Source organism: Cynoglossus semilaevis, chromosome 6 (genome assembly GCF_000523025.1).
Source record: "Cynoglossus semilaevis isolate Cse_v1.0 chromosome 6, Cse_v1.0, whole genome shotgun sequence".
In the NCBI taxonomy this organism is placed as follows: domain Eukaryota; kingdom Metazoa; phylum Chordata; class Actinopteri; order Pleuronectiformes; family Cynoglossidae; genus Cynoglossus; species Cynoglossus semilaevis.
In genome coordinates, this window is record NC_024312.1 from 2,426,721 (window position 1) to 2,437,260 (window position 10,540).

The 10,540-nt window shown below is 47.2% G+C and overlaps 1 protein-coding gene across 1 annotated transcript in view; it reads right to left on the bottom strand.

Annotated features, from left to right (window-relative positions):
• met (MET proto-oncogene, receptor tyrosine kinase) overlaps window positions 1–10,540 on the bottom strand; it is a 48,630-nt gene that overhangs the window by 36,848 nt on the left and 1,242 nt on the right. The window contains exon 2 of the mRNA XM_008311183.3: window positions 8,830–10,036. Within this exon, the coding sequence (XP_008309405.1) occupies window positions 8,830–10,035 (1,206 nt within the window). The 5' untranslated portion in view covers window position 10,036. The remainder of the gene's footprint in view (window positions 1–8,829; window positions 10,037–10,540) is intronic.

Genomic DNA, 10,540 nt, shown 5'->3' on the forward strand with positions numbered 1-10,540 from the left:
ATGACATGAACTGAGTCACATTTCCAAACCAAACTAAAAGTCAAACTCTCAGAAATGAAACAGCTGTTTGAAGCTGCCGCTGCCGCTGAGCAACGTCAACAACATCAACCGTTGACCGAGAAAAAACCCCAGAGCGGTCACTTCAGGGAACTTCACTGCTCAGAGCTCTCAGGTGTGAAGCTCGTCTTCCTGCTGCTGCGTGGATGAAGCAGGATTTGACCCACAGGTCAACCCCACAGGTTGAACCACTGGAGGAGTCTTTGGGCTGAGGATGAGGGATGAACGGGATCCTCCTGAGGTGGCTGTTCTGATTGGTCAGGATGGATCAGATGAGGAGATCAGTGGTGACGTGAAAAGTCGGTGCAAAAGTCCAAATGTTGTTGTTTATTTATTGGAATTCTACAACTTAAAAAAAGGATTTCTTTGAGTCGTGGAACTTTTTGAGCCACGTCTTAAAATGATCAGCCTGAATAAACAACCGCCATCTTCCTGTTTCATGTAGTGACTACGACGGCCACTAGGGCTGGTGAAACAGAACGCCGGCTCCTGTGACCACAGGCCTGCTGGGATCGTTTGCTGCTCGACTGAACTTTGTGATGATGAGCGTTTTAAAGGACCAGACGCTGACAGACACGACCAGAGCTGGAAGGACTCAGACTCCGGGGAGAGGGTGCGATCCGGGGTCAAGGTGAGGACGGGAGCAGCGGGACGGAGATTGTTTTCGCTGCTTCATTTAAATCACTGGAGGAGTCGACAGATAAGGAGCCGCTCCCTCCAGCAGAGAGGAGGACATCACCGTGTGGTGAAACTGAAGAGTGGGAGGAACGCCGCTGATTAGGAAACAACACCGGGGGGGGGGAAGGGCACGGGGGGGGGGGGCTTGACTCATCAACTCGTATTTGACACTAAACTCAAGTGCTATTTGTGAGGGATTCTAGCCCCGCTGACAAGTGTTCCACGGCCGCCACGGGAGTCGTTTGAGAAATCCAATCAGGACGCGGTCTGTCAGCAGGGAAGCACAGACTCAATCAGCAAATAACAGCTTTGAAAGTCATCCGCATCGTGACAGACCAAGGTCGACCAGAGGGGGGCGGTGTCCCGGGGTGCCCCAGGAACAGCTGATTATTTCAGCCAATGGCAACAATTAGGTGACAACTGGGCGATCGGCGCCACTGGTGACGACCAAACCAGGTTAAAAGACAGACACAAATAAATAAATATGACGGAACTCAGGAACAGTTTCATATAAAAACATGTCAGACACCACTAAGATCAACTGCTAGTTAACTAGTCAACAACTAAACCAGGCCCATTGTGGTGAAGGTCATCGGCTTATTATTCACTTCGTTCCAACTTATTACACACCAGAGTTTCCAAACATTTTATTGTTGTGAAGAAGTGAAGATGGTTGAACTGACACTGACTGTTATTTCGCCCGTACCTCGGAGCAGCAGGTGGCGCTGACCGTTTACGTCTGCAGCTTTATCTAAGGTGCAGAGATAAGTTGTGCATACAGAAGTCTGCATACACGAGGACTTAAACACACGTCTACGTCTCCAGCAAAACAGAAACCGGACTCCGCGGCCAATGATTAACTCTGCAGACTCAGAACTCACACTGAGTCAGTGCAGAGTAATGTGGAGACGAGCCAGAGAATACCTGCAGACGAGAGCAGACGGCGGCAGATGATGACGGCCACGATCTGTTTGTCGATGCTAATGAGCCACAAACGAACGTTGGGTTTCGTGTCTGGCACGGCTTCACCGTAAGGTCGCGGCGAGGCTAGGTTTTATGACGCAGTGGCTGCGAACAGACTCCAATCATCATCTTAATGTGATCAGCAGCTGCACGCGGGTGCTGACCAACCAGCGCCTCATAGAGGAGGACTGGGGCCACGGAACGGTGCAGGGGTTGTGGGTACAACGCTGCCCACATGTAATGATTCAGTTGCTAACTAAACAAAACCAATTTCAGTTGAGCAGTTAGCGTCGCCTCGAGGCTAGTGTTTGACACAGTCAAGGTTTCTAAGAGAAAACTCAAATAAAGATTGCGACAGAGCAGCGCGGAGAAAACTATTATTTAGCCTGAAGATTTACTACGACTTCTGAGAAACAGCTGTTCAAGTTAGCAACGTAGCAAAGCCGTTGCCCCGCCCTTTATGACAATAAATAAAAGATTAAAAGTTGCTATGAGTTGTTTGACTTTAACAGGAGCCAAAACAGAAGTGGCTAAAAAAAAAAAAAAAAAACTAGGCCAAAGGTCAAACTATCAAAACACTGGTGTAAAATCAACTATAATTCAATAATAAAAGCTGATGTTCTCAGTCTGTTGTTCTGCAGCTGCAGAGTAACCTGTCTGGACACGAGACCCGCTGACGCGCCGGCCCACCTGAAGATGCAGAGGTGGTGGGTACGAAAGTGCCAGCTCTCAACAAAGGCATGTACGTGGTCGGGGGGGTGAGGTTATGGGGGGGCAGTACAGGCACAAAAGATGCTTTTCATGGAGTAGAACGTTGAATCACTTGGAGGAATTTTCCAAAAAGTCAGAGTTTCAGTCAACGATGCCAAAAACAAAACCTTAAACAAAATCGTTACCCGACAGCGGCTAAATATTTATGGGGAAGGTGAACAAATGAGCACAGAAGACGCAGTGATTGGCCAAAAATGTAAATGCAAACTTAGCCAAAAGGAAGTTGATTTAGCGTCAGGTCAAACTTCCAAAACCCAAAGTTGTGACACAACTTTATAAATGGTTTCCGTCCGTTTCTCTGACGTCACGATGAAGAAGACACTGAGGGACAGGACAGGACAAGACGCTGGTGTTTTCATTCTTTTCTTCAGCTCCTATTCATCAGTTAAGACCCAGCTGCCTGGAGAGCACGCCTGGGTACAGAACCGGCACAAACAGGCACGGGCCTGTGCTGGACAACCTGTCGCATCTGCGGTGAAGAGAAGAAGAAAAGATAGGAACCCGACACTTATCGCAAATTCAGCAGGGATTAGTGTTTGAACAGCATTCCAACATCTGACTGATCGTTCCCTGATTTCAAAACAGTCAGATATAAACATCCATCAACAACTGGGAGAAGTCAGAGGAGAAGACGTAGGACTGGTTTGGACCAGGACCAAAGAACTGGGCCCAAAACAAAACAAAACAAAAAAAACATAACAATGGATGGATGCATCAAAAAAGATCAGTTTGGAATTTTCATTAAAAAATAAAATAAAAAAAAACAATGGATGGAGGCATCAAAAATATCATTAAAAAAATATTAAAAAATGATCATGTAAAAAATAAACCTATTACAATATAAAAAATATGATCATGTAAAAAATAAACCTATTACCAAATGTAGCTTTAAATAATATAAATATCTGTAAAAGTTAAATGACTCCCTTCTTACAATCAGCTAACAAGCTAACAAGCTAACTAGCAAAACAAGCTAAGTCCTCTATTTAAAACCAGGCCTTCATTTAAATGAGTTTTGATCGGTGTTGGACCAACATTCACCAAGAACTCTGGTTTTGGCAGCATGTTTTTATCATTAAAAATAAAAATCTGTTCTTTTGGTTTGATTCAACAATTCATTCACAGTTTTTTTGGGTTTTTTTTCATCTGAATTGGATTTGAGATATGGCACCAAATAAAACGTGCAACAGAAACTGTAAATGCAACGCATGGAAAAAAAAAACCACGTAAAGTACTTCAAACTGATGGTACTACTACAGATACTACACTGGAGTATTACAGTGAACAGACGCCACCAGCAGGTTCAGGCTTGTGAGGCTCATGGGCTTAAAGTCCACGGCAGAACATCCAGTGAATCAGCAGCTCAGAGGAACCAGCAGCAGTTCATACCAGCAGCAGTTCATAGGAGGAGGAGAGGAACTATCAAGACCTCTGACCTCTGACCCCTGACCTCTGACTTCATTCATCAAGTCCACTGTTTTTACTGGGACGTTATTTTGGAAGCAAAACTAAACAGATCAACATTTTGGTTTTTCTGTGACAGGAAATCCATCCATCCATCATCCATCCATCATCCATCCACATTATTGGTTGCAGCTTCTCACCACTAGGTGGACAATCTGCATACAGAAACTCCTGTCAAGTCTCCAATCTTTTGCAATAATGTCTTTTTTCTAGGACAGTAAAGGCGTCACTGTAATCTATTACATCTACATCTACATCATTTGACTGATTTGTCTGTTTTTCTTCACGACGACCAAACGTCCACACTCACTGCTTCAAGGCAACGTTCATTAAAAGGGAGGGGGGGTATGGGAGTGGGGGGGGGGTACATCATTTGACTGATTTGTCTGTTTTTCTTCCTGACGACCAAACGTCCACACTCACTGCTTCAAGGCAACGTTCATTAAAAGGGAGGGGGGGTATGGGAGTGGGGGGGGGTTAATTAAAATGACTGTGGCTCAGAATTGTCTGCCTGAATTATATTACACACACACACACACACACACTAATCAATCAGGCCTGAGATTCAATTTAGAACCAATCAGCCGTCAGTGTCTGCTCTCAGATCGATGGTAACCTGATGATCGACGTCAGGGCAGCAGTGGACTTCACCCGGCACCTCCACCCTCCTGACACTTGGACCAACAGTTGGACCAAATATCCAGAAAAACACGTCACAGTTGTTAATAATTACCAATACTACGTATTAGCTCCAAGAAGTACTCCTAAGTACTCCTAAGTACTTGATCCTTACTCTCTCTCAGTTTGAGAACCTCTTCCAAACATCTTCTCTGTGATCCTTCACCTCCAACAACCCTCCAACCTCTGCAGCTCTGCCCCCTACAGGCTGGCCTTGTTTGACCAGCGTCTACACCTGCCTGAGGTTTTATGACTATACGGCAGCTGTAATCTGTCCCCGTGTCCACCTGTCTCTGGGTCAAAGACGCCCATCTGTCCACCAGGTTAATGATGGCCTTCAGACGGACCATTGTTCCACAGACGCCTGTTTTTCTAACCTGGAAGTTCAGGACAAGAGAAAACACGTCGAGACTGTCGGCAGTAAAAGAATAAAACACAACAGGAAATGTCTTTCAGTTTTCTGGCAGAAAAGTGTTTTACGATTCAATCAACAGTAAATGTCTTTCAGTTTTCTGGCAGAAAAGTGTTTTACGATTCAATAAACGGCCTCGTTCACCTGACGAAGAAAAATTGGAAAACATTTATTTTTATGACCAGCGTGTTTATGTGACATCCATTCCTGCAGATCAGTGAAGGCAGAGCTGACTGTTGGAGGAGTTCCTGAACCGTGACCTCACCGTGGAGCTGCACATCTGTGGAAGAGGTTCGAGTCCCGAGATGTTAATGTTTCAATGATGATAAAAATAAATCCCCGTCAGTCTGTCCCTTCTTCAGGGCTCGTCACAGCAGCACTGATTTGGAGAACTGTTTTTTTTTGGATCACACTCCAAACCGTTTGTCCGTCTGTTTGCTAACAGTTAGCGGCAAAAACGTTTAGCTACAATCAGTGAAGACGGAAGAGAAGACGACGACAGCCACGGCAGCTGCAGTCACACGTACACCTCAGAATTTGGCCTTGAAATGCCTGGAGGTCCTGGAGGTCCTGGAGTGACCCACGGGGGGGAGGGGGGATCGGGCAGCAGCCCAGTCCACTGTGACAAGACTGGACCCAGATCCAACACCTCGGAGAGTTCAACCTGCCGACCTGCCGACCCGTCCTCCACTTTCCCACAGGTGCTGTGGGGGGGGCGGGGGGGCCGGGGGATCTAACCAGAAACCCTGGAGACGTGGCGCAGTGCCACAGCGGGTGTGCAGTGGATCGTCTTCCACCCAGCTGCTGATGCCCTGTTATCCCCGGGCCGTTCATCACGGCGCTGCCACGGAACGCCGAACATTCCCCCCCAGCCCCCCTCCCTCCCCACTGCTGATAGATGTGAGGGCCACACACACACACACACACAGAGACTGTTGACGTGGATTTGTTGAGCTGCTCTGGATCTGTTTATCTGAGCGCAGCCACACGTCGTCGTCCCTCGTTGTCGTCTTCCCGCTGTGACGATTCCACACGAACGCAAACTCTGATCGCGGACGAGGCGGCCATGTTTGTCAGTTACATATTTACTCTGACAACTGGACGTGGTTTTTGATTTCTCTTGTTTGCACAGCCAACAAACAAGTTTTTCGAGCTCAAACTCCAGGCCCCGAAAAGTTGGTTCAAATCTAAGAATTCAAGAAAAAAAGGACGAAACATTTTTTTTCTTTTGAGTCGAACTCCCGTTGTTCAGAAATTGATGCCATGGACAGAGAACAGATGGATCCAGCGAGGGCACGGCTGCGGTTGACCACGTTGGTCGTGTTAAGCAAACAGAATAAAGTGGTCCAGTCATAGCATCGCAGCTCAGGAGCCTTTATTAGCTCTGAAGTCGACTCCCACGGCGAGCGCTGGTAAAACTCGCTGCTTTGGCACGAGGCAGCAGGAAACCAGACGCTCCCACGTAGCTCTGGGCTAAAAACGTAGCAGTAATTTGTACCTTCTGCTCCAGTTTTTGAAAAGTAGCACAGCAGAGACTATTTCTGCCACGCAGATTGGACTTTTGTTTTTTTTTTTAATCCAGCGCTGCAGGACTGTGTGTTGACCTCGTGAATGTTAACGCCATAAAAATGACATCAGCGCGTGTGTGTGTGATGTCATCGACACTTCATTAAAGTTGTCTCCACGGATGAACGTCTGTGTTGGTCCAGGCAAAGAAAGAACGTAAAAAAAAATTACTGTTTTATTGATCGCAGTTACTCAAGCCGATACTTTAAACCAGTGTGTACTCTCCTGAAAAGTACACAGAAGATTTCATGTTAATACTGCACTACGTACACGTTTATTTGGGATAAAACAATGTTACATGTTTTAACCCTTGATTACAAACGAAAAACACTGGCTGGTCCTTTAGCTGTTAGCATCTGAGCAGTACTGTTTTTTCCGAACTATAGTCGCAGTTTTTTTTCCATCCTTTGGTTGAAAGCTACGTTGTTTTGTTGTTAGCTTGCTTGATAATAGTCCTCCCTGACCAACAATAACAAACAGAAAAATATATTTATATATTTTGTGTCCAAAATAAGGCATTAAAGTAAAGGCAGTAACGTAGAAGACTCTGGAGTATAAGTCGCAGCAGCTGGAGTGCCCTCTAGCGGCTGTCAGTGTGAAAATAACAAACATGCAAAATTACATATTTTAATATATATGTCACGAGGAGCCATAGGGTGAAAAAAAACTGCGACTTATATCTGATAAATATGGTAAACAAAAACAGAAGAGTGAGACAGTGAAGCAGTGATGGTGGATGGAGCTCCTGTGGTTTTTGTGAGTCAAGTCCTGCAGCGATTGTTTTTACAGTGAAATCAAATAAAAACGAGATGCAACAAGTGGCCGATAAAAAAAAAGTCAGATCGATGCTGAGGTTCAGTGATGATGAAGTCACAGAGGGAGGAGCTCCTGCTGTGTTTATGTATGGACGCAGCCTCTGTCAGGAGGGTCGGCACTTAACTTCACCTCACTATTGATCGGGGGCTGAGGTCAATGTTGATGGATTGGAGGGTAGAGGGCAGTAAAGAGGAGCTCAGGATCAGGGCGGAGCAAAGACAGAACGACAGCCGCTGCTGAGAACAACAACTGCAGTAAAGATTTTCACGTGTGTCAGCTCTGCCACGGTCCAACCACAGCAGTGACGTCAGGTCTTTGAAGTGAAAAGTCACGATCAGTCCAGGGGAGACGAGGCTTTGTCAATTCCAAATATTGAAAAAAAAAACTTTTTTATTTTCAGTAGTGAATTATTGTCACTGACGCACGGCATATCGTTAGATTCAAACCTGTGACGCTCAGGTACCAAGTCTGCATCCATAACCACCAGACCACCACTGCGTCCTAAAAATCACCAGCATACAGTTCTAGTGGTTTAGTTTGGAGGAACGCCAAGGCCATCAAAGAACAGAGAATAAATGAGACTTAAATAACGTGTCGTTGTCAGTGATCCTTCCAGAAAGTGAAATTAAAAGTGTTTTTGATCAGAGATCAAAACAGTTTAAAGTTACAGTAACGATGTGGCAAATCCTTTGAGGTTTTCAGGAGGATTTTCTGTGACAGGAAATAAAGAGGTCGGTTGATGCCAAGTCTGGAGCGTGACCTCAAAGTCATTCTTTCAATTAAATTCCACTGCTGTGTTGGTGTTAGAGACCGGACTCTCCACGGTCGGACAGGGAGAACTTGATCTGGACCGTTGGAACAGTTCACTCAGCAGCAGTTACTGAGAGTCAGCCACGCGTACGTGACGATCGCTACAGAAGGAAGGTCAGAGGAACCAGACAGGAAGAGGTCGCGCTCCAACGTCTGAGTCAAGGACACTCAAGGACAACCTCAGAGACACTGCACAACCAGACTCTCTCACTCTCCAAAACTGAGTTTGTCCGACAAACAAACGGCCAGAAAACTCCAAGAAACTGATTCCTGAGAAAACTATCTGTTAAATTCCTAGGATCGTTCCAGGATCTGGGTCAGGGCTAGGTCTCATCCTGTTGCAAATCAAATATAAGAAGTATACACATGTGGTCACAACCGCAAACACAAAATCAGTTTCTACATGATCACCTGGAGCGCAGGCACAGAGGCAGACTGTGTCACTAATTCCTGAACCTGGAACGTTCCACCACACGTTTCACATCTGAGCAGCCACAAAGGCATTGATACTGATTTAAACAACAAAATGAAAAAAGAAAAAAAACTAAGTTTAATGTGTTCTGTACTTTTTTTTCAATATGAAAAACATTTTTCAGTTAGTTAAACGTTCTTACCGCGTTGTAGCAGGACTTCTGATCCGATCCAGTGAAGTGATACGGGTCCACTGTGTTGCATTTCTGCATGTACATCTTGAACATGGCGTTGATGTGTTTGAGGGACATGATGCAGACGGCCGAGTTAGGAGTCGGCTCCGGAGAGTTGGCTTTTCCTCGAGCGAAGGCGGCGAACAGCACGTCATCGCCCTCCTCCACCCTCAACAGCCTCTGGAGCTCCACGTCGTTTCCCACCTTGGTGACGTGAGCCGCCTGCAGGATGTTGAAGACTTTCACATCTTCCGTGGAGCGCCGCCGCCGCCGCCTCTTATCGGTGCTGATGCATTCGAGGGGCATCTCCATGTAGCGGCGTATCATCTGATCCGAGGAGCACATTCGGACGATGCGGGTGTGGTAGGTCTGAGAGTCCCTGCTCACCCTCTGCACCGTGAGGAAGTAGGTGAAAGGTCCGCTGCTGAAAGAGTGAACGTAGCGCAGGTAGTAGTTCCCACGCAGGGACGGAATCAAGTCCATGTAGGACTGGCTGGAGAAGAACTCAAAGCCGTTCTGACTCGTCCTCATCTTTCTCACCGACAGCGTGTGAGACGACGTTTCACGTCTGTTGACGTTTTCGAGCCCAGGGATCTCAGAGTTGCCAACAAAGAACGTGATGAGGTTGGTCTCCACGTTCAGCACCTGAGCGCCCGACGGGCCGACCACAACGTCTGGGCCGGTGGGTTGACCGGTGCCGAGGGTAACCCGGTCAGCGAAGCAGGAGACGTCTTCGTCTACCGTTTTTGGCAGATGGCCTTCATCCAGGACGTGACGTCGACACACGCCGTTGTCCGCCGAGCCGCAGCTGTACAATCCCTTGTCATAAATGGTCTCCACCACTAGGGCAATGTTGTGGTTGTCCACCCGGCCGCCGCCTGTGGTTTGGGTCAGGGTCTGACCGCAGGTCTCATTGGCGAACAGCGGGCCCGTGTGGTACTCTGAGAGCTTGGTCAGGTCTGGGTTCAGGGCGTAGATTCGATTCACCGCCCCCACGTAGATCTGTCCGTCCAGCGTCACCAGGTTTTCAATGGGGAAGTCTGCCGTGAAGGTTGGCAGCTGGTAGTTGACTGAGAGGTTGAGTTTGTTGTTCTCAAACGATTTGTCACACTGGCCGAGGGCACCGGGGCCGGGGGCCCAGAGCAGCAGCACCAGGAGGAGGAAACCACGATTCATCCTGGGCAGGGAACAAAAAGACACAAAACCTGGGAGATTAATCATCAACAAATGTGAATGAGTGTCTTTGATGTTGAGGACGGAGACACTGGAACAGAAAAGTCCAATCTGAGAGGACAGAGAACAGAAACGGAGCGGCCAAGTGTCGGGGAGCAAACCCAGGTTTGAGTCACCTCACCACAGAGCAGTTACAGTGGAGTGACTCCACTGTTGGTGGTGACACACACACACACACACACACACACAGTTTTTTTCACTTCTACTTTTTGAACTTCAGTGTGACTGTGGTGCTGAGCTCTGCTCCGTCCACTGACCACGGGACGAGTCAAAGCAGTGACTCACCCTGAGACCAACTGTACTGTACTGTACTGTACTGTACTGAACTGAACTGTACTGTACTGTACTGTACCAGCCCCCTCCCTGCAGGGCCACACTAACCTGGGCCTAAGTTTAGACGAAGCCCAAGAGATAAACTTAATTAAAACACACACAGGAGGTGGAAGGG